Source organism: Pogona vitticeps, chromosome 1, assembly GCF_051106095.1.
Source record: "Pogona vitticeps strain Pit_001003342236 chromosome 1, PviZW2.1, whole genome shotgun sequence".
NCBI lineage: Eukaryota > Metazoa > Chordata > Lepidosauria > Squamata > Agamidae > Pogona > Pogona vitticeps.
In genome coordinates this window covers 304,488,002-304,513,479 of record NC_135783.1, presented here as the reverse complement: position 1 = coordinate 304,513,479, position 25,478 = coordinate 304,488,002, and the positions used below count along the sequence as shown (strand labels likewise).

The 25,478-nt window shown below is 39.3% G+C and overlaps 1 protein-coding gene across 3 annotated transcripts; it reads left to right on the top strand.

Moving 5' to 3' along the window:
• The first annotated feature begins 275 nt into the window (after positions 1 to 275).
• On the top strand, positions 276 to 22,394 carry THBS1 (thrombospondin 1). Of its 3 annotated transcripts, none has more exons than XM_020795791.3 (22): positions 276 to 643; positions 953 to 1,050; positions 3,014 to 3,591; positions 4,272 to 4,347; positions 4,580 to 4,773; positions 5,497 to 5,622; positions 7,614 to 7,707; positions 8,282 to 8,455; positions 9,053 to 9,229; positions 9,424 to 9,597; positions 10,265 to 10,392; positions 10,500 to 10,652; positions 11,334 to 11,552; positions 11,775 to 11,882; positions 13,249 to 13,408; positions 14,081 to 14,199; positions 16,475 to 16,709; positions 17,436 to 17,663; positions 17,899 to 18,170; positions 18,784 to 18,881; positions 18,981 to 19,120; positions 19,696 to 22,394. In XM_020795791.3, exons 2-22 carry the CDS (start codon positions 984 to 986, stop codon positions 19,701 to 19,703), a joined length of 3,528 nt encoding a protein of 1,175 aa, XP_020651450.3. In that variant the 5' UTR covers positions 276 to 643; positions 953 to 983; the 3' UTR covers positions 19,704 to 22,394. The 3 variants fall into 3 exon arrangements, with proteins under 3 accessions (XP_020651450.3, XP_020651449.3, XP_078247819.1); XM_020795790.3 differs by having other exon boundaries at positions 4,580 to 4,776; XM_078391693.1 differs by lacking the exon at positions 276 to 643 and having other exon boundaries at positions 806 to 1,050; positions 4,580 to 4,776.
• Positions 22,395 to 25,478: the final 3,084 nt, after the last annotated feature.

Below are 25,478 nucleotides of genomic sequence, written 5' to 3'. Positions count from 1 at the left end.
GATGCCAATGGCCAAGCGCCCCATTGACTGCACGGATCTTCCCAGTTCATCAACCTTTCCTTCCCCCGCGGTCGCGCGCGTTAAATCCCCTCCCTTGGCATTTCGTGGGGGGGGGGGGCGTGTGTGAGTGTGTGTGTGCGCGCGCGCGTGTTGTTGTTGTGAAGTAACTGGATAAACACCAAGCCGCTTCCTGCCCGGCTGCTGCTGATTGGCTGGCAAAGTTTCAGGAATGCGAGAGCCTCCTTAAAAGAAAGAGAAGCGCCGGCAGCCGCTCCAGTGCAGGCAGCCAGGGGTAACAGCCAAGGGGAAGCCGCGGGAGCAGCAGCAGCAGCAGCAGCAGCAGCAGCAGCAGCAGGCTACCGTTGTTCCCCATCTGCGATCCTCCACCACCACCATCGCCAGCCAAGACTCCGGACTGCTCGCTCGCTTGGATTGCTCTAGGACCGCAAGAGACACGGGCGGAGACGTTACTTCTTCAAGGGCCGTGGGGGGCTCTATACAGCCGAGGACACTTAAACCCAAGTTCGTGTAACATCGAGCCACACAAGGATACTGGTCACTCTCCACTGGGTTCAAGCAGGGGACGTCCTTGCTCTCGGAGCCGGTTATTGCTCGAGGCTCACCGTCTCTTCCTTCTGTAAAGGTAAGGGCGGGAGTGGAGGAGCAGCTTTTCTCCTGCTGCAAACTTTGCCGTAACATCGCGAACGGAAATCACCAGTATAAAACACTAAGGCGCTTTTTAAGGCATGCTACTCTCTCTCCCCTGTCTTATGCCCCCCCCCTTTTAAATCCCTTTCGTCTTCTTTCCTCGATCACTTTTCTTTGGCTTAACCTTTTCTATTTTTCGACGACTCGCTCTTCAAAGGTCTTCTGATTTCGGCCGCCACCTAGGCGGCTGCCTTGGGGTGAAGTTGCCAGTGACCAGGCTGATTTTTCTTTTTCTTCTCTCAAGGTTTTTGCCACTTCGGGGCGAGATCTCTGCCATGGAGTTGTCAGGCGGTCTCTTTCTCCTTCTCATGCTTGGGGTCCACGCATCGAATCAGATTCCAGGTAAAGAAAGAGATGGATGGATGGATGGATGGATGGATGGATGGATGGATGGATGGATGGATGGATGGATGGATGGATTGCAGCGGAGAGACAGAAAAGGAAGCCAGGGGTGACGGGCATCACGGGGAATTAGCCAGGAAAGCTGTCCCGTTGCCAACTAAAGATCGGGACGGGAAGTGTTTTCTTGTCATGGCTCCAGGCTGGCTTTTGAGGAATAGGAATAAGATCGCGTTACTAGGTGTGCAGGAAGAGCGCCCGAAGGAATTTGGGTCCGCGCGCGTGTTGCTGCACAGTGGTGTGTTTACTGCATAGTACACATCGCTAGAACACAGTACCTGCCTGCGTACCTTAAAATAATACACACCTCCAGAGTTGGGGAGGGTCAAGCAGCCCCATGCCCCCCCCCGGACATCCCTGTCGATGCGGAATTCTTCGCTTATGCAATTTGAACGCCGGCGCGCCTCTCAAGTTAGGCTGAAGAAGACTTTAGTCGGCAGCCCTGGGGACCTGCCGCTTCTGAAGAGGGTGGAAAAAGGAACCTCGCCTCAAAATGGACGGGGGGGGGGAAGGGTGTCATCCAACTCCGCTAGACGGGTCAAGGGTCTGACTGGACGTAAAGAAGGCATCCTAGCTTAGACCTGTTTGGAAAAGACTTGATCAGCTGCGGCGAACCTGAACGCCAGGGGACGGGATCGCTGGGAAGCCCCGCGTGAGGTCGGCTGAGTGCCCGCCTTTTTTTTCCCCTTGCGGCCAAAGGTCGCACCAAAATGAAGGACTTCGCTTCCCGCCTTCCCTTGGGACTGTGGCGAGACTAGGCGCAGCCTGTGAGGGGCAAGCGTTTCTGCGGCCCTGACCAAATGGGTCTTCTCGTGGAACGGCTGCCCCGGTCGGTCGTCGCGGTGCCCAACGGTGCACTGTATGTGGAGGCGCGCGGTGCCTGTGTGTGGCGGAGGAGTGGGACTCTTTCCCTCACAAGCGCTGCTTCTTGAGCGGACTCCCCTCGAGGGGCAGCTCATTCCCCCCCCGGCCCGCCGGCCCCCCCCCCCCGACTTGGCCGGCTCCTGGGCGCTGCGCCAGGGGACGCTCCTGACCAGACCTGCAAGCTCTGGAGGAAGGCCGGGGCGGGGAAGCCTCCGAGGTTAATTATTAGACAAATAAACAAACAGAAAAGAGGAGAGGTGCTATGAATCGAAACCGGCCTGCCCCTCTGACTCATTGGAAGGGCTGTCAGAGGTGGTGAAAGGCTGGCTGGCTGAGGTTAAGGCCATGTCCACTGAACGCGATCAAAGTTCCTCTTCAAATTGTCATTGTAGTTTCTGTTCCAAAGCTGAGCACTAGCACTGGGAACAGATCCTGAGCCAAGTCCTGTGGGTGCCTGCGGGAAGGGGAACAATGAAGTTCTTATCCCCACCGGAGGTTTGTTTATTTTAAACATAGGCCGGCAGACACACTGGCCTTGTGGGGAACATCACATTGCATGTGCAAATTATGCTTATATACCACAGTGGAGTTCCCCAGCCCAGGGCCAAAATAAGCTCCTATGAACACTCTTGCTAAATGCAAGGTTCATTGCTTGCTAAATGCAAGGCTTATTGCTTCCCCCAGGGCTCGCTACTCTCTTTGAGCCTCCATGGTGCCCTGTGCTTTTTGACAGCCGCCCCAATTTGACTCCCTCCTTTTCTCTTGGAACACGCATAGCTGGCTTGCTTTCCTTTGCTCCCAGTCGCCCAGAGCACATTCCTTTGTTTCCCCCACTCCACACAGGCTGTGGCAGCCCTTTAACAGCCTTCTGGCTGGTGGCACTTTTCACAGTAAAGTTGCAAATTTGGTTCAAACACAGTGAGTAAGCCCTAGTTCAGACTCTAGTTTCAGCATGCCCTTCTTGCTGAAGCCATGCATTCCTGTTCTGATGCACAATAATTAGTTCTGCCTCCTCTCTCTTGCTCTTTTGTTCTCTTGGCAGAGTCGGGTGATGATAACAGTGTTTTCGATCTCTTTGAGTTAATTGGCTTTGGTCGCAAGGGAGCAGCCCGCAAGGCAGCAGGGGTTCATCCAGTAAAGGGACCAGAGATTTCCAGCCCGGCCTACCGCATTGAGGATGCCAACCGTATCCCTGCTATTCCTGACCACAAATTCCAAGACATTCTTTATGCCATCCAAGCTGAGAAGGGCTTCATTCTTTTAGCGAACCTTCGCCCAGTAAAAAAGAATCCTGGCACCCTGCTGGCTGTTGAGCGTAAGGACAATTCAGGCCATGTCTTTAAGCTGGTCCTAAATGGCAAGGCCAAAACATTGGACCTAAGTGTCTTTCCCAAGGAGGGCAATCAGACTCTGGTGTCAGTGGAGAATGTTGAGTTGCCCAATGCCCAATGGAACAACATCACCCTCTTAGTCCAAGAGGATCAAGCCCAACTTTATGTGGGATGTGACAAGATCGATAATGCTGAGCTGGAAATACCAATTCAGAACATCTTCACCAGAGACTTGGCTAGCAGTGCCAGACTCCGCATTGCCAAAGGAGGATTCAATGACAATTTCCAGGTGAGATGTCTTCCTGAGTTTATTTCAAGAAGCTTGTATGGACTGATCCTACTCTCATCAGCTTGAGCAATAGGTTTCAGAGAGGTTCACATTTTTCTGCCCATGGCTTTTCCTTGTTAAAAGGGAACTCACCAGAAACCAATGAGGTGAGAAGGGGCACAGTTTTTAATTTTTATTATTACTAAGTGAAAAAACTTTTAAACTTTCTGATATGCAGTGATCTTTTCTGTATGTTTATTTAGAGAATGAAGAGGTGTTGTAAAGCTAATGAACCTGTATTCTAGCCAGTACATTTTTACATCTACAAACTCAGTTGCAAAAATGCTTTTTAAACTTTTATTGTTTTTACAGTATGTCTTCATATTCAAAAATTACTGAAAATATGAAGATGTATATTCATTTCTAAAGAGATATATTTTAGATCTTTACTTTTACTTTTACTTTATTTAGATTCATGCCCTGCCCCTCTAGACAAAGTCTACTCAGGGCAGCTTACAAAAAAATGATAAAATACAATAGAATAATATAGTTATTAAAACTTAATAATACAAGCAACTAACTAATAGATATATACATTATCAAGATGGGAAATTAAAGAAACGAAACAGATATGTGCAACTCCTTTTGCAATGCAGTTCTTTTGTCTCGTTTTTCACCAAAAGCTGCAATTCTGTCTATAGGGAATGCTGCAGAATGTGCGGTTTGTTTTTGGAACCACACTGGAAGCCATCCTGAGGAACAAAGGCTGTGAAAGCTGTAAGTCTGTAATATGCTTTAAATGTAATTATCAATAGAAATCATGGTTACTGGTAAGGGGAAGGGATACTTATCATATGTGCATTAAATGAGACAAAGTTTGGATATAGAGTGTAATGTAAATCATTGTACATTAAGAAATTGCTGTGTATTAGTTGATTTCTGGTTCTGTATTTTAATATGTGTCTGTATGTGTATGATTTTAACAGGTGTGCATTTTCTTTTGTTTCAGCTATCAGGTCAACTATTAAAGTTGGCAACCACATGAATGGCTCCCGTCCAGCCATCCGTACAAACTACATTGGGCACAAAACAAAGGATATCCAGGCAATTTGTGGATTCTCCTGTGATGAACTAAGCAATGTGTTTGTAGAACTGCAAAGCCTGCGTGCCTTGGTCACAAAACTTCAGGATTCAGTTCACAAGGTGGTGAGTGGCTATTAACTGCACTATAATGTAATAGGTTTTTAGAGGTACATTGACACATTCAACCAAGCTGCTTATTTTCTGCATACAACAATTCTATATAAAGCAGCCTTGTAAGCAGCCTCTCTCCTGTGATGAATAAAGGCAACTTTCAGGTGACTAGGCAGAGAAGCTTTTACACATAGGAACAGAGCTTATCCTTTCTTCCTTTTTTTTCTCTGCCTCTTTGAACCAAGGCTGCCTCTCACTACTGCCTGTGGGCTAAGCCTTCAATATAAATGGAACTATATGTGGATAAAGAGGGTGCAGCAGCTATTTCTAGTATGGCGGTGATAGTTTTTCCAGCCACTATGGTTACAGAATCTGTGGTTGTAGGTTTCATTTGTGCATAGCCTAATTAACTCTGAAATATCTCCTTGTGATTCCACAGAAGGGACTGAATGCAGAAAAATAAGTGCTGGCTTGATTCCTCAGTTGGCATTGGCCCCATGACCTTATGTTTGGTTAGCTGAAGTCAGTCTTATGATATTCAAGTTTATTCATGCTTAGAGTTGCATTTCAAGTGCACATACATGAAAACATTGTCCAGTACTATTAACTGAACTTGCACTCAAGTATAATATATTTTTAAAATATATTCTATACATTTTATCTGTTATATTTACAATGGACTTTACAAATTTATGTAAATATCATGTAAAATTATTATTCTTTTCTTTTAAGAATGGTCTTATGGAATTCGTTGGTGGTGGGTTTGAGATTAGTCCTGGAGCGTGCCTCCATAATAAAGTGGTGTATCAAAACACAGCAGAATGGACCACTGATAGCTGCACGACATGTACTTGCCAGGTAAAGGTTCCTACCTTATAACATAATAATGGGATAATATTTGATTTGTCATCAACATATGCCTAAGTGGTCTATTATGCAGAAATGTAGATTATACACTAAAATAATGGGCCATACTTTTAAAGCAACACTGATAGTTATTCCTATGTGGGGAATTATTGTACTTTCAAATGGACCAGATTTATATTTATTAGCATCTGACCTTTTCCATTTGTTATAAAAGAAAATTAGTTTTAAGAATTTTGTAAGAAAAATCTGGCATTCTATACAGAACAGGAAAAGAAATACATGCATAGTTATGCAACAGAATCCCCATTCAAGTCTTATGCTTCACACATATTGCTCATTGTATGAAGAAAGAGACTGAAGATTACAGTTGCTAGTCCTGCTTCTTCTCTCAGTCACAAGGTGCTCCCCTCCAGATGTTGAGGCCAAACTTCTGTCCCTACAGGTGCTGAGACCAAATGTCTGCAGGAGGAAGCAGCTGGCTCTGATCATAGAGATGCCCTGTATAATTTAGAATTCTGACCCTCCAGCATTCTAAACCATGCAGGTGGAGCAGCACACTGCCAGGAATTCCTGAATGGTGCTAGTATCTTCAGCCTTCAGGATTCTCTGGTGCACTGTGAAATTGTATCCAAAGATTAGTAACTAAGTAAACTGCCACTCTTCTACCCACAGAAAGAAACATGTGGCATGTATCTGTATACTTTCTTCTTTAGGTAAAATCAGCAAAGGGACACTTTTAGCATAAAACAGCCTCCTATGACACATCTAATTGGTTCTAAATCTGTCAAAATATCCTCAAGTATCCAAAATAATAACAAATTGTTAATATTGTACAAATTCATTGTATTAACTAATAATATATTATGTGTGTTAGATTTGAAAGGGTCATAAATTGTGCTATCTTGTTGTTTCACCTATTAAAGGCCCTCCTTTGAAAATTCAGAATGCCAAGTGCTAAAATAACTGTAGGAATTATTTTATTTTTCACCTTTTCTTGGCTAATGGTGCATTAGGTCTCTGCATATTCCCAACATATGTCATGGTCTTTTGTTATGCTGGCCTCTAAAGCTATAAAACACATTATATCTTATCTTTTAAGAAACAGAACTGGCAAAAGCATACATTTTAAAATTACCATTAATTCTTACACTCTGAGACAATTTTTGGCACAAGACAGAAGTCACACCCAGCTACAACATGGATTGTGGAAATTTGAGCCAACTCTGTTAAATCCATTTTATCTTTTCACATATAATCAATTGAAATTCAGACTACTAAGTAAGAAAAACACACTGACTTGAGGATCTTTTTTAACCTTCTGAGACTAGATCTGGAAAGGCTATTCAGCTAGATTTGACATATACATTTAGCATGCCATTGATTAATACAAATTGTTCGATAAAGTGGACTGTAGTTCATAAAAGCTTATTCGACATGTTAGTCTTTAGGATGTCATAAGAATTTGTTTTTTTCCCTAGAGAAGTATAACTCAAGAAATTGGGTTATAAATGATTAAATAAATTACTGTGTGGTAGTTCACATGGACATCAAGAAACCTTTGCAGATGTTAGTGACAGTTGAATTAAACATTACTTCCACTCCAGATAGCAATCATATGCAAATTTTCTTACAAATCCCACTTTCAGAACAAAGACAGAAGTAGGAGGTACTACATTGTTTTTGTATTCACTTTCCATTTCAAGTCCCCCCCCCCATCCAAAATACTTTCACATATTCCTGAAGGAATTCCCACAAATGCTCTTGCTTTCTGCTTCAAATCACAACCTCCCAAGATTGCTCATGAGTGTTGGTACTGAGGGAAGTTGAGAGTAATGGTTTCATACAGTTGGGTGTAAGGTCTGGATAGGCTTTAGATCAGTTCTAATAGATATATCTGATAGGCTTTGCAAAGTTATGCCATTTTGAGGTGAAGTATCAGATTTTTTGAATGTATTAAATTGTTAATTTTTTTCTTTGTCCAGAATTCTGTCGTTATCTGTCATAAAGTATCTTGTCCTGTCATGTCTTGTTCTAATGCCACTGTTCCTGATGGAGAATGCTGCCCACGATGCTGGCGTAAGTACCTAAAGCTTCTTATCATTTTCTCAGTAATCATTTTCAACACATACTACACATGTAATCTAAATGCCATCATATGAGTATAGCACTCTCTTGCCACTAAACAGCCTTGCTTTCCCAATTATTCTGGTTTCCACACTAATTCTATGTAAAATTGCTTCTTAATTGTTCATAAATTGAATCTGAAACTTTTGGTTGCAAAATGTTCTCTTAGTTAAAAATTCTATTATAATTTCTTCTCAAAACATAAATGTTCAATCTGTTGATGTGTTGTTCTGACCAAATGTTTCCCAGTGAAGCAAGACCTGCAATAAATTTATGCTTGTTGTTTTGTTAAAGCTAGGCATGTATCATGTTAGTAACCATTCCAGTACTAGTCTAGTAAGACAAACATGATTGTCTGGAAAGAATTGCTGCAACAATACTGAGAATGTTGTGCAGTTTCAAACAAGAAATAAAAGTCTTAGCACATTATATGTTAAGCTGTTTTATTTAAAACTATTTCAGCCTAAGAAATATAGTAGGAAGTTATTCCTACATGATACAAATAGGAAAGTGCCTCTCTTTGCAGTGAGTGACTCTGCAGAAGACATTTGGTCTCCTTGGTCTGAATGGACTACCTGCTCTGCAACCTGTGGGAATGGAATCCAGCAGAGAGGACGTTCATGTGACAGAATCAACCATCACTGTGAAGGCTCCTCTGTGCAAACACGAATCTGCAACATGCGGGAATGTGATAAGAGATGTAAGTATTTAGTTTCATTATGCTGAAATTAAATGCAGTCTCTACTTTGGACTGTGCAAAATTTTGTTCAGAAAGTATATTCTGATTAATGCTTCTTGTTGCTGACAAGAACTGTAGTGCAAGGTTGAATGTTTATTTCTAGTAACAGGAGTTGACAAGAGAGTTCAGGCAGAATCCTACTAAGAAAAATTCCATATATAAAAGCAATTGTACAGCTGTTTTCCACCCTCTGACAGCTGCACCAGTGCATGACCAATCTTGCTATAGCAAGAGACCAGCCATAGGATGGGCAGCCTGTGAAAGAAGAGAAACCTACATGATTTACATTCTCCTCCGCGTTCCTTTAACAGGATTCCAGCCTTGATGTCTAAACTCACTAAAAATACTAATGCATAAATTACTGTTTATGTTTGCACACACCAGATTAAATGTAATGCTTCTTAGTAGTGTTTGACATTACTATGTCTCTACATATTATTGTAATATATTAATTTTTTAATCTAGTAGCAGTTCTATACTACCATTTTCAGAACTAAGTTACTAATTATTTAAAGGGTTTGATTCATTATCATTAGTAACACTTATGTCTGTTTATAGTCAAGCAGGATGGTGCCTGGAGCCACTGGTCCCCTTGGTCTTCTTGCTCTGTCACTTGTGGAACCGGAGTGATCACTAGAATCCGACTGTGCAACTCTCCTCTTCCACAAATGGGTGGCAAAGAGTGTGAAGGAGAAGCAAGAGAAAATATGCCCTGCCAAAAAAGCCCTTGTCCAAGTAAGGTTAATGTGAATTTTTTTTTTTTTAGTATACTCTGTCTTCTCTTAGAAGGAAAATAATAAGAAACACCAGAAACAGACTGACATGTTAAGTTTTCAATTGTGTTGTGACTAGGCATAGTTAGAGTGCAGAGGCACTTGTGCTTGGTTTCCTGGATGGTTATTCTTATAATGTTCACTTTTTTTTTTTAGTTAATGGAAACTGGGGACCATGGTCCCCATGGGACACCTGCCCAGTCACATGTGGAGGGGGTGTTCAGAAGCGTGAACGTCTCTGCAACAATCCTGAGCCCCAGTACGGAGGGAAGGATTGTATTGGTGAAGCTTATGATAACCAGATCTGCAATAAGCAGGATTGTCCAATTGGTGAGTGTTTGTCTCTTGCAAATGTAAACTGTAAAACAGCATTTGTTAGCAATTCTTTTATCTTCAGAATACAGTGGAAAAACTGAGAAGAAAAATATATACATAAGATACAGCTATGTTTTGTTTGCATGCTACTCAGACCTGATCTCATTTCCTGCTAATGTAAAGTACAGTGGTTCCTCGCAAGACGATTGCCTTGCGGGATGATTAATCCGCAAGACGATTGGTTTTTGCAATTGCTGTTGCACTTCGCAAGACAATGTTTTCTATGGACGATTTTCGCAAGACGACAAATTTTCCCCTTTGGAACGCATTAAGTAGATTTCAATGCATTCCAATGGGGAACCACATTTCGCAAGACAATGTTTTCTATGGACGATTTTCGCAAGATGACTATTTTCCCATTGGAACGCATTAATTAGATTTCAATGCATTCCAATGGGAAACCGCGTTTCGCAAGACAATGTTTTCATAAGATGACGTTTTTTGCGGAACGAATTAGCATCGTCTTGCGAGGTACCACTGTAATGCAGATGTTTATAACTACCAGTAGAGAAAAAGTAAAATTTTAAAAAAGGAATGTTTGGACACAGATTTTACTTGCTGCTGTTGTTTTGCATAAAGTTAATAACATCCTTGAATCCATCCCACCTTCTTCCTCTTTCAGATGGATGCCTATCTAACCCTTGCTTTGCGGGAACAACATGTACTAGTTTTCCTGATGGCTCATGGAAATGTGGTGCATGCCCTGCTGGCTATCGTGGAAATGGGGTTAAATGCAAAGATATTGATGAGGTAAAATGACTTTAATTCTTTATACAGTAAGTTTAAACTGTTTTAACCAAAAGTTAAACATGCAAGCATAAAACTTCCTGTTATCTCATTTTTATTATTTATCTCAGTGTCAAGAGGTCCCAGATGCCTGCTTTGTCTTTGGTGGAGTGCACAGGTGTGAAAATACTGAGCCTGGTTACCACTGCCTACCTTGCCCATCACGGTTCACTGGAACACAGCCATTTGGCCAAGGTGTTGAAAATGCAATAGCAAATAAACAGGTACCAAAATTATAATATTGCTTGTTTACAAATCACAGTCTATTACTGGATCTATAACGCAAGACCAACAAGGAAAATAAATTCTGTCATGGTTCTAGAAATTATAAGTTACTGTAAAAAGAGAGTCTCAGACTGTGTCACCCTGAATACATCTGGTCTTCTCTAATTCTGGAAGCTAAGCAGGGTTAAACCTTATTGGAGCTTGGGCAAAGGTTTATTTCACACCTGGAAATATACTGAAGATGAGTTCACATTGTCACATTCCTCTCCGTAATATTGATCAAAAGCACACAATTGTATAAAGAAGGCATGATTTGAATCAAACTGTAGCCACAGGAAAAAGTATTTTTGTGATCATAGCTGTACTTTCCCAATAGCCACAACAATAAATAGTCTAGCTCATAATAGCTTTTCTCTATGACACTCTGAATGTACAGTCATGATTTCCTAGAAGTGGGCAGGATGAGCTGATGCTAAGAATAATGTGTATTTGCAATATACTTCAGTGAAACAAATTTAGAATACTTTAAATTGCTCCTAAATCTTACACACAACAGAACTGTGTGTTATGTTAAGAATTGATTTCCATGCACAGCTGTTGCACTAATATATCAAAAGAAAGGGGCTGTCTCATGTCTACAAGTGGATTCACACCTTTGTTGTTTCTGTGTGGTTCTTTAGATCTGCAAACCACGTAACCCATGTGCTGATGGAACACATGACTGCAACAAGCATGCCAAGTGCATTTACCTTGGCCACTTCACAGACCCCATGTACCGCTGTGAATGTAAACCAGGCTATGCTGGTGATGGGAAGATCTGCGGAGAAGACACAGACTTAGATGGGTGGCCAAATGAGAACCTTGTTTGTGTTGCCAATGCTACCTACCACTGCACTAAAGTAAGCATATTTCTATACTGTCCTTATTTGGGGAAATTGCTATCGCTACTTAGTTCAATTAATAAAAGCACATATAGTCTTAGCAATTTTTAGAAAATTCTAATGGTGCCATCAAAGCCAGTATCTAAGCAAGATGGTACTTTTGTAATCTGAGCACCTCTTTATGGAACTAGTGAGAGATTTATACATTGCTGAGAAATAAATGAATTTCCTTTGATGCAGGATAACTGCCCCAATCTTCCCAATTCTGGGCAAGAAGACTATGATAAGGATGGAATTGGTGATGCTTGTGACGATGATGATGATAATGACAACATTCCAGATGACAGAGTAAGTCTGAGAAAAATACTGATATGCTTTATGTGGTTAAGATGGTGCCATCACCACTTGATAGCTGTGGGCTCAAGCTTGAAAAATAATTAAAAGAAATGTAGGAACATATAGCACATTCTCCTGTTGTAATTAATACCATCCCATTCAAGTCAGTATAAAGAAAAAAAACATCCCACTTCCTGCCCTGCCTACTGCAAAATGGCAGGGTATAGTATATTGTGTTTGTTCTGACAATAGATCATTCTCCCCTTGCCACCATCAGAGTAAGATAGGGCTGTTTAGCCTATCTTACAGGGTAAAGAAGGTGAGGGAATGAACCCATTACAGTGGGGTCTCTACTTAAGAACGTCTCTACTTAAGAACAATCCAACTTAAGAACAGCTCCATTTGCTAAATTTTGCTTCTACTTGAGAACAGAAATCCAAGATAAGAACAGGAAAAAAAACCTTTCCTGCTCTTTTTTTAAGATCATCTTAGGTTAAAAAAATATCTCCCCCTAGTGGTAGAGTACGTATTAACCAGCTTTGCATTAGTTCCTATGGGAACTAATGCTTCAATGTACGAACGCACCTCTACATAACAAAAAAACCCAGCCAGAACGAATTAATTGGTTTTCAGTCCATTCCTATGGGAAATTTTGCTTCAACTTAAGAACGTTTCAACTTAAGAACACTATTCCAAAACGGATTAAGTTCTTAAGTAGAGGTTCCACTGTAGTTTCTATGGACGGAAAAGAGCAGATACGGATTAAATGGTTTTCAATGCATTCCTATGGGAAATGCAGATTCAACATAAGAACTTTTCAACTTGAGAACCACCTTCCAATACGGATTAAGTTCTTAAGTAGAGACCCCACTGTATGTAAAACAAAAGGAGTGCCTACTTTTCAGTTATGGGTCAAACTCTTTAAGAGTTGTGGTTGAAATCAATAGTAAGGCTAGAATTCTGTTGCAAATGTGGAGTGTTTCCCCAGGTAATCTCCAGTGTATGGGGGAGTTCCATGAGGAGTTGCTGCACTCCCTTTGCACAAGCAATGGTGAAGGAGGAACCAGAGGTGGAACTGAGTGCTCTGGTCATGATTCCTCAGCAACAGGATACTATCTTATCTGCTCTTGCAGTAAAGAAGTGGTGCCTGCCTCTGCACTCACATTGTGTATGAGGTGGTGGTGGTGGTAGTGGTTGCTCTTCACATATTCTAAAAAGCATGCCAAAAGAAGTAAGATGTCTACCTATATACCTTTGTTACTGTTGTTTGTTGTTTTTATTCTCACAAATAATTGTAAAAAACTGTGAACATGAAGTGCACGAATAAAACTATATGCCTGATTTTAATATAGTTTTCCAAATTGCCTTTCTTTTGCAGGACAACTGTGCATTCATTTACAACCCACAACAATATGACTATGATAGGGATGAAGTTGGTGACCGCTGTGATAACTGCCCCTACAATCATAACCCTGATCAGATAGACACTGATAACAATGGAGAAGGAGATGCCTGTGCTGTGGATATTGATGGAGATGGTACAGTTTTGTTGTTTCTTTTTTTAAATCCACTTGAATGTTACACAGTTGCCATACTCATCTACAGAGTGTTGTTACCTGGCTACTAATATGAAATTCTGTTGATCCCTTGGTTTAATATACTTTGTCTTGAGACCTGTATGTTATTCAAGAAGTTGCTCTGCACAGGTCCCAGTGAAATTACTTTGAGCTGCACTGTTTGACAGAGAAACTCACATTAATCATAAAACAAATTATAGATTGTTTTACTGAATTAAATATAAGCAGTACACTTCATTGCCATTGTGCAGGAAAACTTTCCTATGGATTGTGTTCATATCTCCCTTTGTTATGCATCATATCTCCCATCTAAAGTGGCTACAGCTTTATTTTGCCTCATGGTAGAGCTGTTTCTACTTATTCAGTTATTATTTTGCACATTAGGTCATATGTGGATTGTAGAGAAATGTATGATGAGAAATTGTGCTACCATAGGATTGCTATGTATGGTGTAATTTGTAACAATTTTGCTATAGGTCAGGGTGAACAGATGGACTTTACCTTTGCTTTCCCTGAGTGCCTTCCTTTTACTTATTACCTTTCTATAGTCAGTCAATGTCTAAGTGAATATCATTTGGATGCACATATTATTCAAGGTACAAAAACATCTGAACTGTTTTATATGCATTTTAGGCATTCTCAATGAAAGAGATAACTGCCCATATGTGTACAATGTGGATCAAAAGGATACAGACTTGGATGGTGTTGGAGATCAGTGTGACAACTGTCCTATGGAACACAATCCAGACCAGGTGAACTTAATATACTAACCTATAAAATTGCATTTGTACATTCAAGTCTTTCCTACTCTTTGATATGTCTTATTTGTCATGCATACTGTTGCAATATGTTTCAGCTAGCAGCAGAATCAAGAAAGAAAACCACTGTTATTGATTACACACATGAAACATATATTTTAAAAAATGTATTAGATGTTTGAGTACATAAAGCAGGAGAATTGAATGTGTGACAATGACATGCAACATCTTGTATTGGACCCATATCTGCTAGAAATACAAGTAGAACTCCTGAATCCCACTTTTCGGAGAAGGGTGAAATTCAAATTTAATAATAAATAAATAATTTGAAAGAGACTTCCCTGTTATTAGTGCAGAGGTTTAAATTAAGATAATGGAACCCATACTACATTTGGGTTAAGGTTTTTTTTTTTCAGATATTTAGTATTAAAGCAGAACATATGGTGAAACATAAGGAGTGTGTTTACAAGAAAAGGTTTCTCCATTACATTAAATATCTTGAGGCTAAGAAAACAATGAATTGATTTTCATATAAATACCAAACTGTGAAGGACAAAGGTTAAAGTTGTACAGAACACCTACCTGACAATTATGTTTCCTTCTCCATTCAAACAGCTCAAAGCATGTTCCAGTATTAACATATATAATATAAAGAATCTTTATGTGACTAAGGGCTTGGGAAAAATAGGGAAATCAGTCCCCTTCCATTTAATTTGCTCATCCTATAGCAGCAGTGACTGAATCTTTCAGAGGCTTGTTATGGACAATAGAGTAGGATTAATAGCTTCAGGGGCATAACTTGAATTGTCCCAAAAAAGTTGCAGTACATTTTTAGATGAGTCCTGCATATTACCCTTTGGGCACCACTGGTTGAACGTATCAAATTTTTGTTTAATAACTCTTTCTAGTTTCATTAAACTCTTTTAACAAAGTTCTTTCCAAAGCAATGGATAACAAGATACAGTGACATTGTGATAATGTTCAAGAAGACTCAGTCAATCAATTCTTTATTTGCAATCCTTAGACCTATCATACAGAGAAGCGGACAACCCAGATCCACACAGTCTCTGCAATACATAAAAACATCAAACATAGACATAAAGAAGATTTATTTTAGCATGTTATTTTTCAACTACTAATCCAGTATGTTTAGCTGGTTTTTATGTGACTGCCTTTCTCAGTGAGTAAGTCATGAGCCATCAGCTCAAGTTATTGTATCACAAAACAGATAACTTAGAGAAATCTGATTCATGTCATAGTTTGCATCATTATAAGCTCAGAAACTGAATGGCCCGATATAAACCAGAAGCAATATACTGAGGTACATTAGAAATGTGTTGTAATATACAGTTTTGCATTCAGTTAGTTTATGACTGAAACATTTTAGCGAGTGTGACTACAGCACTGGATCATTACAAAGAACAAAAGCTGTGATAAAGGTTTCAAGAGGTAGCATTGCATAGCAATGAGGTAAATTTAAAAACTGTCACCCAATTATGCAGCATTGTAAATCAAAGGTATGATGTGAAAGATGAAATTGCACTTCTCAAATTATCTGAATGATTCTGACAAAGAATTTAAGTGGAAATGTGTGCTGAGAAAAAGCAGAAGCCACAGGACTTTCTCTGGGTCCCTGTGCTAATGAATAAATGTATGAGAATTAGGTATGCAGATGGCTCACAAAACAAGCAGAGCAAGTGGTGAGTGTGCAGAGTGTGTGTGTATACAGAAATCAACATGAATGTAGTTTCTTTTGCCATTTAATGTGCTTCAAAGCACAGAGCTATAGTTCAGTTTCAACAGTCTCACACATTGTGTTAGACCCAGGATGTGCCTTTAGCTTGCAGAAGAGCCAACGAGCAACAGCTGCATCACAACTCACTTTATTTGGCAGAGTCACTTAACCTTCTATGTAGCATTTTCTGGGAACTGGAAGAGGACATTAGGAAACCTCTCACTGTCAGCAAGGTGCACATAACTAGATTCAGGTCGACCTTCTTATATTCATGTCAGTGTGCAAAGAGCTGTCATGCACGTCAACGTCTCCATTCATGTCAATGGAAGAATAAGTTTCATGCATGCAAAGTACCGTTTGTACACATCTGTTCTGTCTACTGAAATGAGGGCTTCCATCTGCCCCACCAGCAAAAGCAAGAGACTAGTGAATTTGGGTCATGACTGAGCCAAAATAAGTGGCAGCAAGCTTTCCAGATGATTCATCAGGCCCCTTTAAGTCTCTCTTTAACCTGTTGCTATATTTGCCTTCTAGACGGATTCTGACTCTGATCGCATTGGTGACAAATGCGACAGCAACCAGGACATAGATGAAGATGGTCATCAAAATAATCTAGATAATTGCCCCTATGTGCCTAATGCTAACCAAGCTGATCATGATAAAGATGGGAAAGGTGATGCCTGCGACCATGATGATGACAATGATGGCATTCCAGATGATAAAGATAATTGTAGATTGGTTGCCAACCCAGACCAACTTGATTCTGATGGTAAGATAACCAATCCACTTTTAAATTCTCTAACTGGTGGGATTGGCTAGTGTTTAGCTAGATAACACAGTGCAGTGATACATAGTCCAGATACACAGTTCAATGTTCAACAATCCTTTTCAAAATAAAATCTAATAACAGATTAATTGCTTCTTTTGCAATTTCAGCATTCTGTAACTTGTGAAATAATGTACCAATTTATTTATTTATCATTTTGCTACACAACAAAGCAATATTGATTAACCTGGCAAATATTCTTTTATTCTGATACACTGATTCTTATGCACAAAACACAGTGTATCTCCCAAGAGCTTCTGTGCATTCAAAACCATTCTCATGACTAAAATATAAGAAGCAGTTACAAGTTAAAGGATTTGCCTTTTTTTTCATTGAATGATGAGAAAATTTGTACTCTGAGAATTTCACATAAAGAATGGAGAGACTTTGTAGGTTTGGAACTAGGATATTATTTTTAAAAATTTAAAAATCAGATGAGAGTAAAGAAAACATGATTTTGTCAGGAAATTTGCTTCCTGGGTGGCAATTCCTAATGTAGCTAGTGTAAAAGTTATTGATGTCAAGTAAGGTTTCATTAATTCAACTAAATCCATGGAATGATTGATTAAAATAAATATTCTAGAAAATATGTAATATGAAATCTGAAATGTGACTTATTAAGATGTTCAATTTTTAAAAAATTGTTCCTCCTTCCACTTTTTTTGCCAGGTGATGGGAGGGGAGATGCATGCAAGGATGACTTTGACAAAGATAATGTTCTAGACATAGATGACATTTGCCCTGAGAATGTTGACATCAGTGAAACAGACTTTCGCCGATTTCAAATGGTTCCTCTCGATCCAAAGGGAACATCTCAAAATGATCCCAACTGGGTCGTTCGTCACCAAGGCAAAGAACTGGTTCAGACTGTCAACTGTGATCCTGGACTTGCAGTTGGTGAGCAGACAAGCTTGATCTTCTGTTTTTACAATAGATACATCTAGATGGAATCTATCACCTTTTAGTTATTAGTAACTTCTCACCAAAAGGCTATACATTACCAAGTGCAGTTTAAAACCCGCTAAAATATACATGTGCATTAACTGATTTTAACAAATAGTTCATGAGGGATTATGTATCTTTATTATTATTACAAGAATGCTAACCATCATATTTTATTTCCTTTATCCAGGTTTTGATGAATTTAATGCTGTTGATTTCAGTGGCACATTCTTCATTAATACAGAAAGGGATGATGACTATGCTGGCTTTGTGTTTGGATATCAGTCAAGTAGTCGTTTCTATGTTGTCATGTGGAAGCAAGTTACCCAAACTTACTGGGATCCAGAGCCAACCAAAGCTCAGGGATATTCAGGTCTTTCTATCAAAGTAGTGAACTCAACCACAGGTCCTGGAACACACCTTCGTAATGCATTGTGGCACACTGGAAATACCGCTGGTCAGGTAAGAGATTATTTCTGTTGATAAATCATGCTGCTTGTCTAGGATCTGAGGACTATAAATTAAATGGAATGTGAGCCTTGTGAATAATGTAGAGAGCAATGGTCATTCTGACCTGCTGTCAGCCTTTGTGATCTCTCCAGTGCACAACAGGAGTTCTATGTATTCATTTCAGCTGAGGTGGGTAACTACCCAAGTATATACAGTTAAGAACAATTTATTTTTAAATTGTTTCAAATTTGGCTGTCCTGATTACAGATATTGTTTGATTTACTGTTGCTGATTCACAGATCATACTTACCCACAAGGGACTACACTAAATTCACTTAAAGCTGTTTCAGGTTTAATAAGAAGAGAAAAACTATGGATTTGCTTCCTGTTTCTTGTGCCTTTCTAAAATCCATATCCTGCCCATGCAGTGGGAGGCTTACATATCTCTCCCTCCTGGGCATTTAATCAACGCAGGCTGCATGGCAAAGCATGAGGAAAAGAAAGCACAAAGGCACTGAATATACTGTTCACTCCCTTTTGATGTGTCTGAAATGGCAACCCAAGCATATAGTTAATCTTGTACGAGCATAATAAAACATAATCTCTTTATATATTTACCTTGCAGGTGCGGACTTTGTGGCATGACCCTCGTCACACAGGCTGGAAAGATTTCACAGCCTACAGATGGCGTCTCAGTCATAGACCAAAGACTGGTTACATCAGGTAAGCATCAAAGGGTTATTAAAACTTTAGATAGGTGAATACTCCAAAATAAAATGCTCTAACATGCATAGAACTAAGTACTGCTACTGTTACTTACAGAGTTGTAATGTATGAAGGAAAGAAGATCATGGCTGATTCTGGTCCTATCTATGACAAAACCTATGCTGGTGGACGGTTAGGATTATTTGTCTTCTCTCAAGAAATGGTGTTCTTCTCAGACCTTAAATATGAATGTAGAGGTAAGGATCCATATTTTCTGGGTACAGTTGTTTTACTAAAATGCAGGGGTGTGAGCTGTATGGCAGCTCTCTATTGCTGAAGACAGTATGCCAACAAACGTTTTTCAAGTACCTTGGGTCACATCTCTAATACATGAGAAACCACATGGAAAATAACATTTAATGGTGAACACTACCAATTGGGAAAGGCTAGAGTTTAGTATTCAAATTAAAGAGGAATATCTTGGATTGAGTCCATTCTAAAGGGCTCGGAGATCCTCTGGAACAAATCCTGGGAGTGCAGGGGACTTGAGGGAGGAAAGGGGAAGTCCCCATATACTAGGAGAATGCTGCTTTTGCAATATTTTGCCTGAACTACATACCTGGGGGCAGAATGGACTACCAAATCATCTACCTATATTATGCGCTTTCATGAGATTTCCTAATTCCACATCTTGGAAGAGAAATATATAGTTGCCAAAAAATAAAATAAAGACATTTAAAAACTGTTTTATTTGGCCTTTAATTGTTATCTTAATTATTAATAAATCAGTGCACCAGAATGCTAATTTAATATTTCTGCTTTCTGCTTGCAGATCCATGATCACAAGGCAATTGACAGAGAGATTATTTCAAAATGCTGATATTGCACCTTCTGAAATGTTTAGTTTCTACAAACCCTGGGACCTTTTTTTAGCTCTTTTCTTTCTTCTGCCTTCATAAAATAGAGACTCAAAATACATGACCTGCCTCAAGAGAATGCCTTTGACAGAGAGAGAGAGAGTGAGAAAAAAAAACCACAGCAAAGTACACTTCCTATCTGACCTCTCTTGGCCACAGAAGAAAAAATGTCTTTCATGAATAAGAACATTCCTTGCCTCAGGAGCGAATAGTCACTTCTGTAAGAAAGGCATTTGTATAGCTGGGCATTGTCACTGCCTCTCTGTAACTGGAGGTCCAATGGAATAGCACTTTTGCAGTAAGAATATTTCTGTGATGTATTATGGACTACTTAAAATTAACTATACTCATCAGCATATAGAAGAGGAACAGGAAAGAGACTAGGAAAGTTTAGAGACAAATGCCTCATTTTTTTGAAATGGGTCTAGACTCCCTTAAAGTGATACCCAGGTGAATTGGAGGGTCTGTTACATGCCTGTTAAATAATATGATCCTATGCATGTTTATTCACATGCAAAGTCCAGTACATTCAGATGGGACGTACATAAGTATCCATAGGACTACAGCCTAATTTGGTTTCAGTTAATAGGAAACTATCATGCTTGATTACATAGGAAAATTAGCTAATCTGGTTGGCTAGCCCCATGCAGCATTAGATTTTAACAGTTCCACTGTGGAGCAAAAGGAAAACAATATTGGCACGCTAGATTGTACAAGCTTGGTCAGAACGGTGTTTCAGAGGAACAAGAGAGAATAGCAAGTGTACATGTGTCATAGAGGTTTGATAGCAGAGGTAGCTAGTACTGATGTAGCAAGAACATTAAGGTGCCAACGGGCATCTTCATCTCAATTCAGCGCTTGTATTGGCCATCGAGGAACTACGGTTATTGTTTCTTTTATTTTGTTATGGTTACAATGGCACAAAAAGCAACAAACAATTGAATATAAAATCTTTTTCTATAAAATGCAGTAGTTTTTTAAAATGTTTCTAAAACATTGACTTTTGTAGAAGCAAATGTGTAGATAAAGTGTAACATATTTATTTTTTACCTATCCTCTCTGTTATGACAAAAAAAAGGACTATAGACTGAAACAGAAACAATGCGTCACGACTATCCACATAATCATTTTTCTACATGTCTCCATGACTGAAAGATTGTAAATACAGGTTATTTATTGTTCTAGAGTGAACCTAGAGTATCAGTTTAGGAAGATATTTCATTTGCAAAGAATAACCTTCCCATGAACAACATGGGACTCATTAAAACCAGACAGATGGGGACTGGACTTAAATTTTGCTCTCAATGTGTGTTTATGTCTTCCTCTGCACAAGACAGCTGGCAAAATACCCTCGTCAGCTACTTATCATTGCATTGCCAAACCACAAGTATGCTTAAATGTTAGCTGTTCTGCTGCCTTCTGTCTTTTAAGAAAGGAGAGAACATAGCTTTTCTATTAACGTTGGTCACAATCCACTGTCAGTTTACACTCTTATTCATTTTAACATAATTTGCAGAGGAGATGTTCTCAGTGGATTGCTGCCCTGACCACCTTTGTATTGCTATATGAATTCCACAGGGGTAACCATGTTAGACTGTTGCAGAAAAATAACAAAGAATCAGGTTGCTTCTAGACTGTTTTATCGAACATTTAATGGACATTTGAGGGCGCACAACCTGATTGTATTTGTAGAAGTGGGCTATGTCACCACAAAAGTTGATATTAGATATAATAAAGGGCTTGGTTATTAAGGTGCTTTTTTATTTTTTGTTATGGGCACATTGCCATTGGTCAATGTGTCAAACAAAGGTTCCTGCCTTGAGGAGGCTGCAGACTACAGGAAGATACAGCGTAAGAATAGTTTGCCTTCTCCAGATCACACACCTTAATCACTAGTGTGTGTTTGGAGGAGAAAAAGTGCTTTGTGGTGAGATTTCAGGAGCGTTATTTTAAAGAATGCTCATGGTATAAAAGGCAGTTTGTACTTTTTATCTACAAGCTGCTTCTTAATAGGAAAAAAAGAATGTCAAAGGTGAAAGTTTAATGTACAAATATTACCTCATTGCTGTGTGACTGAGAAAAGAGGAAAAAAAAACCTTTGGATTATAAATACCTAACAAAATTTAAAGCTACTGTAGTATTGAGGAGAGCAAAATGATTTCAAGCTGTATATAGTAAAAATTGTTTTTGCAGATACATCTATTCCCATTTTATTAAAAAAAAGCATTGAAACAATGCTGAGAATGATCTATGATATTATGTTAGAGTGGTTCCCCCATCGTCCTGTACACCATTCCTTGTATTTGTATAAATTATTTTTCCATTACTGTTGGAACAGTTAATCTCTTGTTTGTGTAGATATGCTATTTAAATAATTTATCAGGAAACGCTACCTATAGAGCTGTAGTGTTTCTATTTTTATAAAAAAATTTGCACACTGAATTGAAGAATTGTTTGCTTTCCATTCCCAATGTTGTTGCTATTAGTACAGTACTTACTTTTTTTCTACAAGTGAACATATTTTGTATACATTTTTAACCATTTTACATCTTTAAAGCTGTGTAAATTGTATGATAATGTTTCTTACATACAATAAAGAATACAGAAATCCATATTTACAACCGTTGAGTCTGGTTTTGTATTTTCATTCTTCCTAACAATTTAAAAGCCAGGAGAGGATGTGGCGGCAGCTGCTCATGCTCCTTCTCTTTTCCACCAGCTGCAGCACCTTTTCTCTTTACCATACAGTGGGGTCTTGACTTGAGAACTTAATCCGTATTGGAAGGCGGTTCTCAAGTCAAAAAGTCTGTAAGTCTCCATTGAGCTACAGTGCATTGAAAACCGATTAATCCCGTAACAGGCCGTTTTTGTTCCATTTTGGTTTTTTTCTGGTCTGTAAGTCAAATCTCAGTCTGCAAGTCAAACCTAAATTTTGCAGCCAGAGAAGTCTGTAACTCAAAAAGTCTGTAAGTCAAGCCGTCTGTAAGACAAGGGTCCACTGTACTGTGTAAATGCCTCTGTGAGCCCCCCCCCCCCGGCTTCACTGCAACATTTCTAGCTGCTGCTGAAGGTGTCAGTTTATGAAAATATACCTCAGTATGGTTGTTGTAGGTTTTTGGCCATGTTCTGAAGGCTTTTCTTCCTAACGTTTCACCAGTCTCCATGGCTGGCATCTTTAGAGAACAGCCACAGAGACAGGTGAAACATTAGGAAGAAAAACCTCCAGAACATGGCCAAACAGCCCGAAAAACCTACAACAACCATTGGATCCCTGCCATGAAAACCTTCGAGAATACATACCTCAGTATCTTCGTAATTTAATGGAAAGAAGCAACCACCCTAATTCTAAATCATCTTAGAGCTTCATTAATATTATGGTGAAACACTCCTAAAGGAATTTGGTGAACTAAGTGGATTATTAATAAATTGGAAAAAATCTGAAATGATGTTATACAATTACTCTACAGAGGAAATAGAAAAAAAGAAAAATGAAAAACCAGTTTAAATTCAAAGTGACTGAAAGTATTAGGTACCTTGCAAAAAATATAGAAAGAAGTAAAAGATAAGCTAGAGAACTATAAAAGATTGAAATTATCCTGGTTTGGCAGGATTGTGCTTTGCAAAATAAAAAATTATTTTTTTTGTTTTGGATGACCCCCCCCCTTAAGTTTTCAGAACAGGAATTAAAAGAAATACAATGGATAATAAATGAATTATATAATGGCAGGGACAAAAGCTAGGATAAATAAAAAGTGTTGGTATCTACCACAAAAAAGGAGGTGGTGGTATCACCGAATATTAGTAATTATTGTGTAGCAAATCAATTGAGAATCATCTTGAGTATTAAAGTACTGTACAAAGTGATGAATTAATGTAGAGTGTCATTGAATTACAGGAATTATACAAATTGGGAGACCCACAAGAGACATAATGGTATAAAAAGAACATTAAAAGAATTATATAAAAAAAGATTCAGAATCCTTTTGTAAAGAATGTATTTGAGATTTGGAATAAATGGAGACAGGTTTTTATGTCCTAGAATCTCCCCATTAACCCCAGTGGTTTAGACAATTTCCTAAGATATGGGATAAAGGAGTTAATTAATAAATTAAAAAGAAAACATAAATCGGAGGATTGGAAGGATAAAATAAAAAATAAGCATAAATTTAAGAGGCACCTTTGTGGAAGAAAACTTAAATTGGTTAAATTAGAAACGATTGAAACAATGGTTGAAAGAAGGGGGAAAGACTTCTAGTTTGGGAGGGGCTCCACCAAGGTTTCCTCTAAGCCAAGTCAGCTTGTGAGCAGAAATTCTACCTTGTGACCTCTGACCTGGAAGATCTAGTAATCTCTTGTTCATGCCAAAGCAGACTGAGTATGAAGCACAAGAGGACGCACCACAAGATCCAAAGCAGAAATTCAAAATAAGTTTCTATTATGCTGTTTTAGACATGGCCATACAATCTGTTGAAGGGAGATTCCAACAGCTACAACAATATAATACCTTGTTTGGCTTCTTGTATGACATATACAAGATCAACAAAAATGTACTGAAGATGTACTTAAGGCCTGCAAGAATTTGGAAACATCATTGGTTCACAATGGAAACAAAGATATTGATGCTGAAGATCTGTGCTGCGAACTTAGAGCAAATAAGTTTGAAGACTTCCAAAGTCTATGCTGCCACAAGGAGTACTTCTTTTCAGAGTGCAACAAAAACTCCTGGATAGTGTGCCTAAGATAACCTCGAGGCAAAATCCGGAGCCGGAGTCCCGGAGGCAATTCTGCCAACTCCTGCGACGTTGCTGGAACCAGTTGTATTGGCTCTTGCCTTTCCACTGGACTATTTCAGCGATGTGGAGAGGGGGGATCCGCTGCTTGGGTAACAGCCTATCCCCATACTATTTTACCCAGGCTTCGTGCTCTGGAGAGGACACTCCAGCTTCGCATACAGCGTCGAAACAACACGGGAAGTAGCAGTTACCGGTTATAAGTCTTTGTTCAATTGGCGTAGAGCATGACGCCAGGGGCTACTCTCGAATTGGCCTCTTCAGCCACACTAGACGCTGTTCCAAGTCCTCCATACAGAGCATGTCATCATAGTCTTTCAAGACTGAAGGATGCCTAAGTGTGCCTAATGTTTCTGCTGCTCTAAGGATACTTGTCACATTTCCAGTGTCAGTGGTTAGTAGTGAATGCAGTACCTCAAAGCTCAAGCTTATAAAAAAATATTTATGCTCAACAATGCTGCAAAGTAGATTAGTTGGTTTGGCAACTATACCAATTGAACATGCTGAAGCATCAACCATTGACCTGAAGGAATCAGTGACAAAATTTGCAAAAGAAAAGGCACGCAAAATGAGATTTTGATGTGGCAAAAATAGAATTATTTAAGAGACATTACAGTTCATAAGATTATTCAAAATGATTTGTGTGCTAAAACTGTTCCGTATTTGAGAAAGAAAATTGAAGACTGGTCTATTACTTGTTTTCTCAGTTTGTAAAAATAAAATTTCCACAATTTCAACTTTTGTACTTTCTGTTTTTCCTACAAGTTGTCTGTTTTTGAAAATCGGTACTTAGTCTTGCCTAGGGTGCAAAAAAGCCTGGCACCCGCCCTGATTACATATATTATTTACACATCCATACCCCCTCATCCACCATGATAATAAGCACTCTATTAGCTATAACATACTTG

What these genes read in the sequence shown, in the direction of transcription:
- THBS1 (XM_020795790.3), top strand. Translation starts at nt 984, where the DNA reads ATGGAGTTGTCAGGCGGTCTCTTTCTCCTTCTCATGCTTGGGGTCCAC. An exon ending in GCACGACATGTACTTGCCAG is followed by an intron (nt 5,623 to 7,613) that starts GTAAAGGTTCCT and finishes TTCTTTGTCCAG; the next exon opens with AATTCTGTCGTTATCTGTCA. An exon ending in CCAAAAAAGCCCTTGTCCAA is followed by an intron (nt 9,230 to 9,423) that starts GTAAGGTTAATG and finishes TTTTTTTTTTAG; the next exon opens with TTAATGGAAACTGGGGACCA.